Here is an 18,563-nt window from a genome sequence, read left to right on the forward strand (position 1 = left end):
ATAGTCATACTCCCGCTTGAGTTAACATAACACACATTAACTTAGTGAACTGATGCCCAATTGACAATCCTATGATTAGGACCGTTTTAGGAATGAACATAAGAGAAAAGGTCTCTTTGACCTTCTTACTTAGATCACTTCTTTCTTAGATTGAATACATTCCATGGATTTTGTTATTGATAAACACATGTTACACTATATAGTGATTAACAATAAGTTTTGTTTTTCCATTAAACAAATAAGAGTTTACATCATAAGTATTCCAATAGCTATTAGATCAAATGAGTGGCTTTAAGGGCATACCTCCAACATCATCAACTTACGGATTCGTTGTAATGTCAGGCTTTCAATAAATATTATGCCAATTTGGCCATAAATGATTACGTGTCAAATGTAAGGCCCGTATTTTTGCTGATACGAATGTCAACTTTAAGCCCTATGGACAAAAAACTAATACAAATTTGTTATTATTTATAAATACTTAAAACTAATAACAAAGATTATAAAATAAGAAAATAATTTTTCACTTTGGGCCATACATCCCCACCTTCGTCATTACAGTCACCCCACCACTGCCTCAAATCCTCATTTCTCCTCCCCTTTCCTCACTTTGTTCCCTTCTACCTCCTTCTCTTACCACGACTTTCTCTCTTTCCAAAACCAGTCCAGTTCCTACAACAATGGTTGTTCCACCTCTCCACAAACCAAGTGTTTTTAGACAAGTTCTTTAAGCAGCATCACCAATAATTGTCGTCAATGAAGAATCACACCAGGCTCTGGCTCAGAACTTTTGACATGACAGAGGAAGTCGCTTTGGCCTACGACAAGGCAGTTTACGAGCACAAAGGCGACTTTGCCAGGTTAATTGCTTGCACCTTCGCCATAACAACTCCGTCTTTAGAGGCGGCTTCGGCGAGTACAAGTCATGCATTCCTTTGTCGATGTTGCAATGAATGGGGTTTACGTTTTTATTTTTTATTTTTTATTTTACTGTTTTCCTTTCAAAAATTTCAGGAGTTATAGTGTGTTTGGTTATTGAGAAATTGTGGGAAGAGATGGGAAGATTTAGGAACGCCATCATTTTCTGCGACATAAGTGACCGGGCGCGGAAGGAGTGGTCGAAGGTAGGAATCGAGGGTGGCTGAGTGACAGTGGAGACGAAGGTGGGCATTTCAAACATTTATAAATAATCACATCTTTTTATTATTTTTTGTCCAGTGGTTCAAGCTTGACATCCATATCAGAATATATATGGGGCTTGTATTTGCCACGTCATCATTTAACAGCCAAATTAACAGAAAATTTAACGTAGGTCTGATATTGCAATGAATTCGTAAGTCTTTTTCGATTTAATAGCAATAGCAATTACCCTTTCCTTACTATTGCTTTGGTAAAACTAGTGAAATTGCTTTTACCTTAAAAAAAAAATATCAGTACACATGGAATATTGAAATAAAGAAAGCAAACACATGCCATGATTTTTACGGGTATGTACAAAGTACAATCATAGTGACGGAGAGCGTGAAGTCCAAGTCTCATACAGTAGTCGTGACCAAGGGGAAGTAACACGACTTTTTCATTTTATTTTTTAAAAATGGATAAGTTAATGGCTTTGCCATGACAGTCCACCATTCTAGAGGTTGGAAGCGCACATAGGCATTTTAGCCTTTGAGAGCCAACATCGTGTGATTCACCAATGTTAGAAATCGAACCAGGACGTGCAATATCAAATAGAGAGATTATATTCACACACCCCAAATTACTTCTTCTACACCCTTTTAATTTTGTAATATTTTCTACACATCACTAGCACTTGATAAATAAATATTAAAAAATTAAAAGGTTATGGGAGAAGTAACTTGGGGTGTGTGAATATAATCTCCCTATCAAATAATGGTCTAAAATTCGTCGCCAACTATTGAGCTACCTCGTGGTGGTTATCTAAGACGAATTAGATTACTATATACAAGCATATGCCCCACACTTTGTGTGTGAATATTTTTTTTTTAATTTTTTATTTTTAAATGGGAAGGAGAAAGGGGGAAAAAGAAATGTGGATTAGAGAAAGAAGTTTTTTTTTTTTTTTTTTCAAAATTAGAAGGGTGAGACTTTGAAAAAAAAAATAATAAAATTTAATTTGTGTGAATTTACTTTACTGTTCATGATTTTATTTTATAGTAAAAGATAAAATTGTATTTTTATTCTCCTTTAGTTAAGATTAGGATGAGAGAGAATTTCTCTGTCTAGATTCACTCCGTCTCCGCTGCCAGCTTGGTTTGTTTTGTACCCTCCTTCCCTTCCCGTCCCTCCCATTGATCCGATTTCTCCACTGAGACCTAACCTCGACTGCAGACGACCACTCCCTCTCCCTCCTCCTCGTCCAACTTCAGCTTCAAGCAAGTAGGTGAAAAAGCAAACACAGTCCTCCCTCCCCAACAAAAATACTACCACGGCCACTGCTGCTCTCTACCTAATTCATTTATTATTATTTAATTACTAATTAAATCTAACCCAACCAAAAACCAAGAAAGTTAAAAGAAAAAATAAAGATTCAGAACTATTTAATATTACTGTTTATTGTTATTATTCTTTACTTATAAATGAGAAATTTTAAATTACATTATCGTTAAAAATGAATTTGAACCGTATTATTATTTAAGTCCTCGTGCTGTGCTGTAGATAATACGTTAGTTAAAAAAAAAAAAAAAAATTAGAGATTCAGAAGTGCGCCTTTTTGGTTGCTTCCCTTGTCATTCTCCTCCCTGTTTTTACGTCTTAGCCGGGGCACACGGACAGCGCAGTAACTATGGTAGTTGCTCCTCCTTCTTTCTAAACTCCAACCATCTCTCTCTCTCTCTCTCTCTCTCTCTCTCTCTCTCTAAGTCTTAAACCCTAGAAAAAGCCTCTCTCTCTGTCTGTGCAGAGTTGCCAACACTAGAGAGAGAGAAAGGGCTTTTGGTTTCAGATCGCGTTGATACCTCAGCTCAGCTCGCTCGCCGATCTACGCCGTCTCGCCCGAGTTCGCTCAATGGGCGGCTCGGACGATTGAAATGCTGGCTACTGCTCTTCGCGATTTCGATGTTAATCGCCCAAAATGTCCGCTTTAGCTGCTTTTGAGCGCCCCCTTCGACCTGCTGCTTCTAACACGGTACTCTTTCTTCCTCCCCTCTCCTTTTCTTGCTTAAATTAGTAGAGTCGATTTATTTATTTTATTTTTGAATATTTGTTTAAATTCGTTTTAGCTGCCTTTTGTGGGAAGCCGCCAAACTGATGTTGTGAAACGCGATTTTTCAATTTTTTTTATTTTTTAGATTTTGGTTTTCGTTAAATCACGGGTGGTGGAATGTTCGTCGCAAATGTTGTGAAATTCGATTGCATTAGATTGATTTTGTTTCCATGTTCTGTTCGGATTGCTGGAGCAAAGTGTACAAGAAAGGAAATTAAAAGGCAAAGTAAATTCGACGCAATGGTTCCCATACTTGTTGGTGTGGCAATGCACTTGTCGAAATTAATGAAGTTGTGCTTAGCCCGAGTTTAATCGCCTATTTTGTTTTCGAGTGATGTTGATTTGGATTTAGAATGTTTCTTTTCTGTTATGGAACAACGGAACAAGAATTTCATTAAGATGATACCAATAGTGTACAAAACAGGATGTACAAGTTTGGAATGAAACTGCAGTGCAGTTTCATTTCATCCGAACAAACACAAATGTGCCCAAGTTTTGAGGGAATTGATGGAAACATGGATATTTTAAAGTGAAATCAATTTCTTTATACTTGAATGTGTTCTTAACTTTCAGATTCTCGAAATCGCAGTCTGTCAGTTATCAATGTAACCTGATCATGTTTCGGTGTTCCTTTGCATCCCTTGTGCTTAATTTTGCAAAGTAGTTTCACATTGTGCTTCGTGGGTGGGAAATATTTTCATGCCTTCTAACATATCAGATGATCCAGCAGGTGTTCAAGAGTGGCCCACTTTTCATATCTTCTAAAGGTTGGTATACATCTCTTGTTCTCCTGTTCGGTTTCCACCCGATGACAGTTTTGGTCGCATTGCATTTCCAATTTATTTGTTATAACGCTCGTTTGACTTCGACATGATTCATTAATCTTAGAAGGAAAAAAATTGTAAATCTGAAATTTGATAATTGGCCTTTATAATGTTATCTTTACTTGGAAAAGAATTCTTTACTAGACTTATCAGCATATCAATTTGTTGAATCCATTAATTGCTTTGATCATTGCCCAAGTGTTTATTTGTTAGACTAATGGATGTGGTACTAGGAACTAAGTTCTTTGGAAATTTCATAAGATTTAGACTTAATAGAAGATTAATGAGGGAGATAACAGAAAGAAAGAAAAACACTTCCAAATGAAAGAGAGAAACGGAGATAACACTCCGAAAAGAAACACCCAAGGCATATAATTCTTAAACAAACCATTTAATTTCCAGAGATATTCATATCCTATTTATTTATCTGATTTGTACATTGATAAGTTTCTTTAACCTTATCCTATATCCGTGCAGTGTCTGACATAATTCAAATAAACCACATCATAGGTGTTAAAGAGTATTTTTCTGAAAACTCTGTGCTTGTGGATTTTTACTTTTTCAAGAGAAATAACTATTTTTGCTTGGTCTAATTATGAACAGCTATTAATATATTTTAAGCAATTAAAAGAGAGGAAAAGAAGTTTTTCCAAGGAGTTTTTATTTTGTTTAATTTGAATAATGAAAACCTTCCAAACCAGTTTATGTTGCAGCCTCTGTGTTAGAGATCTTGGGGACAACTGAAGATTTTGCTTCTTTCCTCTCAAGCTGATATGTTAAGAGTATCTTGGTATTCGTGTTTGGTTTTGTCAACTAGCATTCGAACTTTAAAATTTTTCTATCATGCATTTCATAGTTTTTTCAGAATCATGTCTTCTGCACTCATTATTTATACATACAGTTCTTATGTATTAACTTTGCAGGAATAGGCTGGAAGTCTTGGAAGAAGCGGTGGTTTATCCTCACACGGACTTCTTTGGTTTTCTTTAAAAATGATCCTGTTAGTATTCATCACTAATGTTTACCTCTTTTTTGGTTATACCATTATGTTTTGTCTTCCTTTTAATTCCTCTTCTTCTTCTATGATTGGCGGCATTATTTTGCATGAATTCAATATTGTTATTGGAAAAAATTTGTTGGTCACTGAATTGACGTGTAAGTTGTATTGGTGCTAAAAATGGTGGACTTGAGACATGCAGTTTTGATGGTTTTTTGTTGGAAAGGGTTCACACCTAGCTTCCCTGTATGTTTGAAAGACACTAATATTCTACCATGTCAAGAGCTATGGAAACTTCTTGTATTGCCTCATGAAATGGGATGAATCCCTGTTCAGTCCTTCATATCGTGATCTTGATGATATGTGAAATTATTGTAGTTGCTTCTCTTCCTTTAATGTATATGTTATTAAGGAAACCAACGAAAATGCATGGTTTCCCATCATTCCTCCTTCCTCAATTAAAATGTCACATTGCGAATACAATTTCAATTTATAAGGCTCTGTATTTCAAGTGTTTGCTGGTTGGTTATGTGTTGGAGTTCCCAGAACAACCTGCTAATTGCTAGCTTATTTGCTGAGCAGAACTCTTGAAAACTGAGGCAGGACCTTATTGATTTTGTGTGTGTGTGTTTCTCTCTCTCTCTCTCTCTCTCTCTCTCTCTCTCTCTCTCATAAGTATCCGACAGTTGAACAACTGCGAAGTGAATGTTAGTTTTTATTTCGTTTTTAGTAATGAATGTTGTTTTAAATCTTTGTACAGAGTGCACTTCCACAAAGAGGTGGTGAAGTAAATTTGACTTTGGGGGGCATTGACTTGAACAATTCTGGGAGGTATGCGTGACCATGCCGACTGTTTTTTTATTTATTATTATCTGCAATCTGACTAATAAAATGCAACTGGTTTCATGTAGTGTTGTTGTAAGAGAAGATAAAAAGCTGCTGACGGTTTTATTTCCTGATGGACGTGATGGGCGGGCCTTCACTCTTAAGGTGACTTTTTTTGTGATATTTTTGTTCAAGACTTATTCGAATATATAGTATAATTGCATAGCTTCTGTTGATGTTTATGTACATTGCATAGCTTCTGCTGATATTTATGTACACAATAATTCGATTAATTTTTGTAATCATAGGCTGAGACATCGGAAGACTTGTATGAGTGGAAGACAGCCCTTGAACTTGCCCTTGCACAAGCTCCAAGTGCTGCCCTTGTCATGGGACACAATGGGATTTTCCGTAATGACACGAATGATACGCTTGAAGGGTCCTTCCATCAATGTTTGTACTTTTTTGTCATTACACATTCAATGTCTCATGATTTCATATATCTTGAGCTAGTATATTTATATATAATTTTGGGCTGTCAGGGAGGGATAAACGGCCTGTTAAATCTTTGGTTGTTGGAAGACCAATTCTGCTTGCGTTAGAAGATATTGATGGAGGTCCTTCCTTCCTCGAGAAAGCTCTTCGGTTCCTGGAAAAGTTTGGTAAGTTGTGATCCAGTTAATATTGACAAGAACTCAAACTGTATGGAAAAATTCCTTGCAAATGTGTGTAACCCTTGTTAATCCAGTTAATATTTACCTTAGAACCCCTATGTTTTCTAGTTAAGATTTACCGTAGAACCCCTACGTTTTTGGTAATCCAGTTAATATTTACCGTAGAACCCTTATGTTTTCTAGACTAACGTACGGAACAACCCTTGTTCATCCTTCGTGTTTCTCTTGTTCATGTATCTTGTATCCAATATCAGATTTTCCAAAAAGTCAACTATGTATTTTGAGTAGCAGATGTGTTTGTAAGTCTTTTGTGGGCGCATAATTGGATACTTCATACCCGTGCTTTACAGATGCAATTTGTATGGATATAAATAAAAAGGTGGACCAGAGTTGCATAAATCACAGGTTTTATGTTCGAACTTGGGTTCGCATGTAGTGGTGGGGCACTTTGTAGACTGCACAGTACCATCTCCACGCTCGTTTCCCTTTCTTTTATGTTTTCTTAAAAGCTAATGACCATTTCAAAAACAGATGCATATGTTGCCTTGTTGGCAAGGAAGTGAATTTCTCGCTTAGGCTTTAGCACATATTTGTGTTTTTCTTTAATAAATCTATTAGCTAATTAAAAAATAGTTAATGAGTATGGACTTTTAATTGTATTTTTAGCACAAATGAGTATACATTTGGTATGCAAATAAATTCTTTATTCGCAATAATGGGCGACCCAATCTCCTACTTCTGTTTTAGTTTTTAATCTCTCTTAGGCAAAATATTATTTAATGTTTTGGAGTTGCAGGAACTCTGAAAACTTGAAGAAGATGAAGAGGAACAGTATTGTGGAATCCTCTCCTTTTTTGCTTTTACCAATACCAAGAAATAATATGAAAAAAGCTTAGAGAAAATAATGTATTAAATCTGAACTATTCACTGTGGCTTCAGCTTGGAAAAATAATGTATAAAGTTTGATAAATCCATTTATAATTAGTATAAATATCGGTTTATATAAGTGAAAAATATGCAAAATTGTTTACCATAAGGAAAACAATCTAGATTGAACTTTAAAATGAACCCATAATACCGTACCAACTGAGTATGACCCTAGCTTACTCCGTCTCCGTAAACTATCGTATGTTGTACCCTTTCCCATTTTATTTACTGACTGGACCCTTTGTCTCTGTGTCAGTGCATTACACTCATATCCGAGTATGATTAGAATACAATTGTTGTGATATTGGCCATGCAGAAGTCAAGATACTCCTTCACATACCAGTGTGGAGACATCATTAGTACAAACTGTTAATCCTAAATTCCTAATTGCCAATGAAACTATTTGGAAGCACAAGTCTGGGAATTTACTCATTAAGTCATTATATTGGGAGATATACCAAAAGAAAGACAGTGTGAAAACATATTTTTGAGCATTATACTATACAGTTTTATAATCTGTAATTTATTTGTCTAATAGGTACGAAAGCTGAAGGAATTTTGCGACAGTCTGCGGATGTTGAGGAGGTAGAACGTAGAGTACAAGATTATGAGCAAGGTATCCATTTTATTCAAGTTGAAAATATCTGCTTCATTCAATTTGGTGATTGCTTTGCATGGCTTTAGTGGATCGTAAAATACATAATAGATCCTTTTGTGCTTATAGCTCATGCCCTCAATTTTCTTGGAAGTATACATTAATTTCCAGCTTAGTGTCCTAACTGTTTTTGATGTTTGAAGGCAAGACTGAATTTGATCCGGATGAGGACGCTCATGTTGTTGGTGATTGTGTCAAGGTACTTTCCCAAAATTTGTTTGGTGTCATTTGCTATCTGGTATGAATAATGCTTTATTTCATTATTTACTCAATGTGTTTGATCTACAGCATGTTCTGAGAGAACTGCCTTCATCTCCAGTACCAGCATCTTGCTGCACTGCATTGCTAGAGGCTTATAGTAAGTTTAGCTTTATGTTATGCCTTGTGAATTCATAAATTAATTAATGGGTTCTTTGTTGATCTGGGGAGTTAAACAACTGGAAAGCTTGTGAGATTGTACAACCACATACTGCATAGAAAAGATTGACCATCAGTCTCATGCGCAGTTATCCTTTTGGACATATTAAATAATACTTTTATGCACGATTCAGAGATTTGTACAAAGTCTCCATCTCAAATTTTCTGTCAACTGATAGTTTCCTCAAGTTTCTGGATTTATTTGCACAAATTGATCAATTTATATTATTGTAATGGAATAAAAAAATTTACTGTTTGTTTTGTGTTCTCTTTGACTAGAAATTGATCGAAAGGAAGCTCGGATTAATGCAATGCGCTCTTCAATATTGGAGACATTTCCCGAGCCAAACCGCCGTTTATTACAGAGGTAACCTTCTCGTACATGATGTGAGATGTCTTCTTCCATTCTACGTTCTGAGTTGTACTCATAATGTTCGAGACACCTACTTCTGTAGTGTGCTTGTACATAATGCATGAGTTTTAAGGGAACGAGATGTCTCATATGCTGGCAAGGAAGGCATGCCCAATAGTTTGAAAGGTGATACATAAAACAATATATGAAGCAAGGATGAAGATGTTAGGGTCAGTTGAAATATCCTTAGTCATATTGAGGATTCAAGGATATATTCATTGAAATATGGTTAAAAATTATGAATACAATGGATACTTGTTTTAGAAGTAAATTTTGAATGAAACATTAGGAAATGTTACTCTAATTAGTAGAACGTCATTTAAACATGTAAATTGTATAGCATACTGTTCATAAATTATATGACATGTACAATCAAAAGCGTTCGCATTTTGAGTGTGAATTTATACAATTTTTTTGTTATCTATTTTATTTTAGATTTATTTCAAGTTGTCTTTGGTATGTCTGAAATATATTAACGTCAATAATTTTAATAATAGTTTTGTGTTGAATTACCAAAATAGTCCTAGTCTGTAGAATATTATAAATAACCATATAGAAATCTGGCTATAATGTGGACCTAAGGACCCTGAAAAATAGGCTTAAATGTTAAAATGGTCCCTGTCTTTTAGTCATTAGGTCAATTGAGTCCCTTTGTTTTCAACTTGGCCAATTTGGTCCTTGTGTTTATCTCCGTTAGCCAATTAAGGACATTTCCATCTAATTTCTGTAAAATTTTTTTTTATAAATTATTATAAACATTTATAAAATTATAATTTAGTTGATTTAAATAATTTAAAATTAAATAAAATTAAAAATTAAAAGAAAAATTATTCTCCTTCCAACTCTCCAACCTCCTCCCTAACATTACCCCCTCTCTTTTCTATGTCACAACCTTAATCATTTTTCAGATTGGAAGTTTTATTTCTTATGTGTCATTTCTCATTGATTTGCATTTTTTTGTAAGGAGAAAGGGTAATTATTGCTCATATGATTTTTCTTATGAATTTTTTAAAAGATATTGAATGAAATGCCCTAAAAGAGAAAGGGTAATTAGTCCTTGTAAACACAAGGACTAAATTAGCCAAATCGAAAACACGGGGACTAAATTGGCCATATGACTATAACACAGGGACCATTTTGACATTTAAGCCTGAAAAATATGTTACAAAGAAGTTTGACATGATGTGATTGAAAATATATTAAACAATGTTATGGCCCTAGTTACTCAGTAGTGGAAGTAATATGGGCATGTAGATTGCAACAAAGCCCATCCCAATATCAAAATCTTATTCCCTTCCATTTCAGTATCCGGTGCTTCAAATCTTGGCATATTGGTGAAATGTTGGATTGATGTTTCGACATATTTATCCATATAAAAGTTAATGTTTTCTTACTAGACAGTTTATGCAATAACCTCTGTTGAATGTTAGGTTGTTAATTTGGGAAATAAAATTTTAGCCACTTTGGGTATATTATATTGTAGAGACCACTCTTTCCCATGGACATGCATTCTGTTAACGATTATGCAAAACAATCATATTGGTCTATAACTTGCTTTTCTCCTTTTCTTTTTGCAGAATTTTGAAGATGATGCATACCATATCTTCTCACTCTCATGAGAATCGGATGACTCCATCTGCAGTTGCTGCATGCATGGCACCCTTGCTCTTACGCCCTCTATTAGCTGGTGAATGTGAGCTGGATGATGACTTTGATATTAATGGTGATAATTCAACCCAGCTTATTGCTGCTGCAAATGCTGCTGCAAATGCTCAAGCTATCATCACAACTCTTTTGGAGGAGTATGAAAACGTTTTTGATGTAAGACAGTTGCATAGTTGGTTTATACATTGTGTTCTTGCTATTTCATAAGGTGGATCCTGGATTTATAATTCTCATTCTTTCAAACTGTATAACTTCACTTATTCCAATCAACTATAGTATTCAGCGCAATGTGTTAGGATATCTACTCTCCTTTTAACATCCCTTTTACTGTGGAATGGGGGTACCATGGGCTTAGTGAAGATTGGTTGAACTAATGAAGGAGATGAGTTTGGTACTGGTACAAGTCATAGGTGCACGGTCATAACAACCCAGACTTCGTTTTTCCTCGGAAATATATCTTGAATAAGTTGATATAATCATTGTAGTAAGTTTGTGTGGTGTTAGGTTGATAATTGTGTTGGATGTTAAATCCATTGATCTATCCAAGTGTGTTCTAGGGAGCAGTAGAGAAACTTAAGCTATTCGGTGGTGGTTTAGGCTGGGGTGGGGGTCGTGTAGAGTGATTAGGAGCACGAAAGATTTTATGTTAAGCCTCCTTTGAGACACCAGATTGGACATACTAGTATTTTGGATGGGACTTAATGATATGGTAAATACATTGGCTTATCTTTGCTTGATCTAGAACAAGATCCAGTCTTTATGAGTAATGGATTACCAACTTATTGACATGTTAGTACTATATCATAGGTAAGGTCTGATATGTTGTAACCATGACATGGTGAGAGTGCCTGCTTGAGATGACATCCAACTCTAAAGTGTCTTTGTGAATGATAGAAAAAATTGGATGCAGTTCTAGTTGTTGAAGAATTGGTTTGAGGTGTCTCGGTTGAAGAAGGAAGGTTTTGTAGTTAAATTTGCCTTCCTCTTTATCTAATGTTATGTGTCTCAGAGATAAATGCTTATGGGGGTTCAACTGCAATTCTTGCATTTCGCAGTATAAGATAGGAGTTTCATTATTGGGATTAGTGGGTGCCATGCTATTTTATCCTTCGAGAGAGATATCAATATCTATTTTTGTAGGATCCTTTTGCACCTCACTTTGAAAAGCACTCGAATAATTTACTTCATTTTACTTTAATTGTTTGAATGTTTTGTTTTTTTGGATGTTTCTTTGGGCCGCATGGCTAGTTGTCAATTCAATGACATCTCTAGTAAGTTTTAATATGAAATACATGATATATTGTTTAAACACAAATTGGGATGAAACACGTCATTCATTAATGATGGAACTTTTGCTGACACCGATTCTTATGGTCTTCCTTTACATGCTATTTACAAAGTCTCGAAATCTTAAGTTCATGTTAGATTTTTCAATTATGCAAAGTGGTCTTTACTTGTTGGGCTCTTGTTTCAGGATGAAAATCTTCTAAGGTGTTCCATCTCTGCTGATTCTCGAATTGAGAATAGTGGGAGTGAAGATTCATCTGATGATGAAAATCTTGATCTGAAAGACAATGGTTACCATGACGCAGAAAATGAAGTTGATCCGGAAGCAGATGATGACCCGGATCGAGTACATAGTGGAAAGTTGAGTGAAAGCAGTGGTTATGCTGGCAGTGACCTCTATGATTATAAGGTTCTCTCCCTCCGTTTCTCTCTCACTCACTCACTCCACAGTGCTTGTGTTATGCTCTGATTTGTGTATGGTTTTAAGAATTTTTTATGTGTGTGTATATATATATTAATGAAGGGATTAGAGTCTTTCTCCTGTGCGACATTAGTATGTTATGCCTTTGTATGCCACTGATTGCGTTGACTTTCACATAATTGACTCCAGCAATTGCTGTGGGGTCCTCTATGAGTTATATGATGTACAAAAAGTTATATTTCATTAGTTTGATACAAACACCTGGAAGATTTTTGTGACATTACGTTGGTTCCAACATGATACTGCTAATAGATCTGTGTCACTGTTACCCCTTTTGTTTATTTATTTATTTTTATTTTCCATAACCTTGGTCTTTGATTGGCTCTTGGGTCTTTAGGAGTCTAAGGGACGTACTAAGTCAATTAACTTATATGCAAGTTCCTGATTTTGCCTATTTGATCTGATTTTCTTCTCTGTTGAAATGTTCAACTGTGTGAGTTATAATATTTCTGATTGACATGTAAATTGGTGTCCTCAAACAGGCGTTCGGGGTTGATGATTCAGATGTTGGATCACCTAAAGGAAATCATGCGTCAGCTCAGAGTTCAAGTTCATGTGTTCCTCAAGCCATCAGAGATCCAAATGTTGGAGTCGTGGAAAGAGGAAGCAAACCAAAAAAGGAAAATGAAAATTTAATTAGTGAGACCGAAACACCAAGTGCGTCACTTGCTGGAGATTCTTACAGATCAATAGGAGAGATTCTGTCAGTAGTGGATCCAGGGCATCCTTTACTGGTGCCTGGACTTGATTCAGGAACTGCGAAGACAGTGGCTAAAGTTACAGGCTCCAATCATAATGCAAAGCGATCGGCATTTTGGGGAAGAAGCAATGTGAGTTGTCATTTTTTGTTATCTTTTTTTATCTTAAGTTGATTATCGGGTTAACCCAGTTAACAAGCAGCAGATAAATTATATGTCAATCAGTGAAGAAGCGGTTTCATTTACCTGACGTTCAATAATCAAACTTGATAGCTCTTTCTTTTTTTAAAGTCAAATTAACTCTGCATGAGAGAAAGATGTGGAGCCCCTAATGTCTTAGACAAAAAAGAGAGATGGATCTTTTTCTATTGGGTTTAATTCTTTGCATCGAGTACAGACAATGATTTATTGGATACCTCCTGAAACTGTATGGCTTCATTATCATGAAGCTTGTGCATATTTATTAGTTTGTTGACTTTTAATGTCCTCTTCTTTTCTTATTTTCAAGGTGAATTTGCAGTCTAGATATTATTTTTAGGTTTTAGTCGGTATGTGACATGATAGCCTTATATTTGAGCATACCCTTTGTTTTAGGAGATAATAGCTTAGCCGGCATTTACAGTTTTGTTTTACAATCCAGTGACATCTGATATTCTTCATTGATTGTTGTACAGGCAAGAAAGACACCATCAATGGAATCAGTCGATTCTTCTGGAGAGGAAGAGTAAGTTACTCATAATATGCACTCGTAGTTTTGTACTTTGTTTTAGCAACAGGCTTAATGCTCATGAAATATATGGACGTGCTACCTTTTGTTTAAAGCTTTACAACTTTCAAGTAGCTGTTAAGAAATCTGATATGTGCTGTAAGTTATATAGTACTTTTAGTAAACGAAATAATTTGGTTTGTTGTTTTTTTAGGCTTTCAATTCAGAGGCTTGAGATTGCGAAAAACGACTTGCAGCACAGGATTGCGAAAGAGGTAGCTATACTTGTGCTTGACTTATTGTAATGTCAAATCATAGAAACTGGTACTTTTACTAACCAGATTAGGCACTCATGTTATAGGCAAGAGGAAATGCAATATTACAAGCTAGTTTGGAGAGAAGGAAGCAAGCTTTACATGAGCGCCGCTTGGCACTGGAACAAGATGTATGTTCATGAAAATATTCCAGATTAATTTTCTTCCTCCGTCCCCGTTTATTTAAGGACCTGACTAGATAATAGAAGGAAGGGAACAACAAAAGAATGTGTGAATATATTTTTGCCTGCATTCGGTGATGTTGTGGGGTTTACTCCTGTTTGACACCGGGAGGGTTTGCTTCTGAATTTCCTTTACATGAATGCAAATGAAAGACGACCCTTTTACATTTTTAACTGATACACTTATGTAGTGGTGATGATACCTCATAACTACACCTCTGTTCTGTGGCTTACAAAGGCAATTAGACAGAGCAAAAATGCTGGTTCTGTTCAGTTGCATAGGCGACTGGCTAATATTCGTGTACAACACCTTTTATTTTATTTTTTGACAAGTAACATAATAAATTACAGGTTTTGTGTTTTCATTTTCTCAATCATTTTATATTTGACAAGTAAGGGTGTCACTTGATTGAGTTACGCAATTATACTGATGCTAAAACCTCCTCACTGTTTTTTCAGTGGAAAACCTGCTTAAACCTCCTTACTACTCTATTATTAGTTTCTAGATTGTCGATGTGGGAGCTAGATCTTAGGTGTGAACGTGTATAGTATTTAATGACATCTATTGGTAGTACTTTGTATCTTACAAGTAATTTTCCTCTTTGCTTTTTGGCTGTGTATAAGATCTTCGATTAACTATCTGCAAATGATAATATAGGTTTCAAGATTGCAAGAGCAGCTACAAGCTGAACGAGATCTTAGAGCGGCATTAGAGGTTGGTTTGAGCATGTCTTCTGGACAGTTGGCCAGTTCACGTGGCATGGATTCTAAGGTTTGTAGATTATAAAGGATTAGTTTTATTTTAATTCTTTTTCATATCATTTATCCAAGCCAGATTCTTATGATTAAATTCTGGTTTGAAGACACGGGCTGAGCTTGAGGAGATTGCTCTTGCTGAAGCAGATGTGGCCAGGTTGAAGCAGAAAGTTGCAGAACTTCACCATCAACTTAATCAACAGCGACAGCATCATTATGGTTCTCTCTCTGATGCTTGCGACCGTTATCAAAATGGCCAAAATCATAATTCCCAACAGTGAGTGTGCAGAACCCATCTCTCTCTCAAAAGAATAAAAAAAAAGAAAAGACAGAACCATCTTATATGATTGAATTTTTCTCTAAAAAAGTAAAAATTGGGAAATGATTTTTTCACACCCATTTGAGTCTTTGACCTTCTGCACTCTGCTAAATTCTGCCCCCTGATTCTCTTTTGATTTATTCAATCCAGAAAGAGGATGAGGTGTAGAAATCAGTCCCCAAAAGATCAGGGGTTGAAAAGGGGAGTGCAGAAATCAGTCCCCTAAAATTCGGGTTGCTAGGCTTCTTAACATTGCAGAGTACATTGCTATATGATTGAGGGATTGATCAATGCAATTTGCAGAGCTTTAATACTACTTGGAATTTGTTTGGTTCAGGTCAAGAAGTTCTTATGATTTTAAATTGTTTGCTTTCTGCAGGAGGTTTCTTCAGCAAGATTTTGATGCAACCCTTGCCTTCTGTAATCATGAAAGGAAACAAAGGAATGAGGTGAGGTGTTATGTTTTTCTATCTTCGATAATTCATGCTTCATATTGGGAAGCATTCCTGCTTGGATATTTTCCAGTGATTTGCCCTTAACAACCCAGTACTCCTTGACTATTTTGCTACAGGAGAGTTTGCTGGGGGAAGATTGGAGGACTATCAAAGGCCAAATTGTAGCATGTGGTAGCAGTGTAAGGCAGCCTTCTAGGAAGCAATTCATGGATCCAGCTAGCATAAGTGAATCAAAAAGTACTGATGCATCGAAAAGTTTGTCTGTTGATGAGCTTTCTGCTGTTGATTCTGCGTCCATGCCATCGACTTCAAGAGCACCAGAGGCAAGCGTTTCTATTTTTCTGCGACTGTCATTTCTCTCAAAAAATTAAAATTTTTCTATTTAGTATCTTTGAAACCTTATCTTGTATTGACTCTGGAATGGTTCCCGCCAAATTCAAACAATTGTAATGTATTGAAGTCGTGACTATGGTTCCAGGTGGTGGATTATCCAAGGCATCCATCAACAGCATCTTCTGCCTTGGTAGAATTAACAACTCGTCTTGATTTCTTCAAGGAAAGACGTTCTCAGCTGATGGAACAGCTTCATAATCTTGATTTAAATTATGGCACGGCATCTTTGCAAGACTCTGTTTATAGACCATCGTCCCCACCGTGGAATTGACTGGCGGAGGAAATTGAGTCAGAAGAAGAATGCCGGATGCCTTGTTGTATATTCTTTGATAATGTTTGCATATAAATAGTCATGTGGCACTCTTGTTCGATATTGAAAGTTGCTCCTTTTTCTTTTCTTAGTGAGAGCAAGTGAACGGAATTTCGGTGAGAAGTGTTTTCTCTGTGTTATATGTATTGATGATTCCTTTTGTTGTTGACAAGGACCCTGTCACTGTAAACAAATCTGTCTTCTGTTGTTGTGTCCATAGGTGGGGGTAATGTTATTGAACGATAATATTTTTAGTCAGCTACTTTTTGAGGTCACTTCACATATTTCTAACTGCATTACTTGTTTTTAATCTTAGTTTTCTATTACAAATCCAAGGGTCTTTCTATATGGCATTACTTTTTCCTGACTCATTTGATGCGCTTTAAGAATAAGTAGCTGTAAATTGAGCGATCAAAAAATCGTCGGATGTTAAGAGCGTATGGATGGTAGTGTAAAAATGTTTAAATTTTAATGCGGAACTTGTGTACGATGACAAAAATAGGCATGGTGGTGAGGGTGGTGGTGATGGTGACGATGTTGATGACAGTGATAATGGTGGGGGTGGTTGGCATTGTAGAAGCAGTAGTGGTGGTAGAGGCAGTGGAAGCGATAGTTGTGGTTTTGGTGGTGACAGTGGCATGACCATCAGGTTGGTGATTGTAGTAATGGATGCAGTGGTCGCTTTCTTTCACAATGGAGAAAATGTATATAAAACATAGTAAAATACATAACTGGTATAATACGTACTTGTATTATTGGGCAACTTTGCTAAAAAGATATTTTGAAAAATTCGGCAATTTTTTTAGATATTAATATTTTGTTTGTAAAATATCTATTTATTTTAAAAATTATTTATCTTTGTTTTTTCAATAATATGTCCAAAATGCATATTATTGAAAAAATGTGTCAAAATAATTTTATTAAACGTGAAAAGTATGTATGTACCTGTATCATACATTAGAGTTTTATCATGCATTATTCTATCATGTATTATTAAGAAGTGTACGGAAATGAGAGTTGTGGGACCATGATTTTCCAAGGCCAGAGTAAGACGGATTAAAATACGAATACCTCAAAAGTTTGGTTATGGACTTAACAACTTCGATTAGTAAAGCTGCTCGAATGGGCCATCGATGCCACCACATCCTGTTGTGCTCCATAAAGGTAGGCAAAGTTCTGCTTCGCTGAGATTGACCATTCTTGTTCCGCAATATATGAAACTTGATCCGATTGGGGATCAAATAAGCTTCCTATATTCTTGAGATTCCTACAATCTAGGGATTGATGTGTGCCGCAATTTATCACATTCCTAAGAGGATGCAATATTTACTCCTCGATGTGGGACCATGATTTTTCAGGGCTGGAGTAAGGCAGATCAAAATACGAATATCTATGAAGTTTGATCATGGAATCAACAACTCCAGCCTTATCGAATTGTACAAACGGATTAGCGATGCTACCATCATCCTGTTAGGATTAAGTACATGACGTCTGTTGACTTCCCTGAGATAGACCATCCTTGTTTGGCAAGATAAGAAACCTAATTCAGAATGGAATCAACAAGGTTTTCTATATTCTTGGAGAATCCTACAATCTAGGAATTTAGCGTGCGTTGCAAGTAATTACACTCATAAGAGAATGTAATTTCTACTCCTAGATATCCTCTGAGAATCTTCCAATTTAATACAGATTCTATATTCTAAAAGAACTCTTTTTTGACTGGTATAAATACACCATTCTAAAGTTAATCCCTGAGAACGCGTTGAGTCTCATATATTGCTTACTAAAATGATTGTCAAAGAGCCTTTGGTGGGCACCCCTATTGTTCCTAAGGTTTCTTACATTTGTTTTCTAGTTTACAGGTAGTCAAGTTTATGCATCTCCACCCCTCGCGACGATGTGTGAATTTGGTTCAAATTATTGGTGCTTTCATGAGAATGAACTCATATTCCCCGAATAGTGACCTTTGCTACGAGCGATGATGGAAACCAAATGATCTTGTTGACAGAGATTTTGATTAATGTCCAGAGAAAAAATCTC

At 35.9% G+C, this 18,563-nt stretch overlaps 1 protein-coding gene across 2 annotated transcripts; it reads left to right on the plus strand.

Annotated features, from left to right (window-relative positions):
• Positions 1 to 2,712: 2,712 nt before the first annotated feature.
• Positions 2,713 to 16,798, plus strand: LOC103939987 (rho GTPase-activating protein 7). 2 transcript variants are annotated; one of them, XM_009350071.3, is made up of 22 exons: positions 2,713 to 3,148; positions 3,954 to 3,993; positions 4,974 to 5,050; positions 5,808 to 5,878; positions 5,959 to 6,037; positions 6,181 to 6,325; positions 6,415 to 6,534; positions 8,012 to 8,089; positions 8,272 to 8,327; positions 8,417 to 8,486; positions 8,825 to 8,912; positions 10,535 to 10,778; positions 12,097 to 12,318; positions 12,873 to 13,220; positions 13,763 to 13,812; positions 14,009 to 14,069; positions 14,156 to 14,239; positions 14,949 to 15,062; positions 15,154 to 15,323; positions 15,745 to 15,814; positions 15,937 to 16,143; positions 16,299 to 16,798. In XM_009350071.3, exons 1-22 carry the CDS (start codon positions 3,095 to 3,097, stop codon positions 16,482 to 16,484), a joined length of 2,634 nt encoding a protein of 877 aa, XP_009348346.2. In that variant the 5' UTR covers positions 2,713 to 3,094; the 3' UTR covers positions 16,485 to 16,798. The 2 variants fall into 2 exon arrangements, with proteins under 2 accessions (XP_009348346.2, XP_009348347.2); XM_009350072.3 differs by having other exon boundaries at positions 2,714 to 3,148; positions 3,957 to 3,993.
• The last annotated feature ends 1,765 nt before the right edge of the window (positions 16,799 to 18,563 follow it).

This window comes from the organism of the source record quoted next, unplaced genomic scaffold (genome assembly GCF_019419815.1).
Source record: "Pyrus x bretschneideri cultivar Hongxiangsu unplaced genomic scaffold, Pyrus_bretschneideri_v1 Contig79, whole genome shotgun sequence".
In the NCBI taxonomy this organism is placed as follows: domain Eukaryota; kingdom Viridiplantae; phylum Streptophyta; class Magnoliopsida; order Rosales; family Rosaceae; genus Pyrus; species Pyrus x bretschneideri.

Coding starts and splice junctions, on each gene's coding strand:
- LOC103939987 (XM_009350071.3), top strand. CDS start 3,095: ATGTCCGCTTTAGCTGCTTTTGAGCGCCCCCTTCGACCTGCTGCTTCT. Junction 6,326..6,414: donor TGAAGGGTCCTTCCATCAAT/GTTTGTACTTTT, acceptor TTGGGCTGTCAG/GGAGGGATAAACGGCCTGTT. Junction 12,319..12,872: donor GTGACCTCTATGATTATAAG/GTTCTCTCCCTC, acceptor GTCCTCAAACAG/GCGTTCGGGGTTGATGATTC.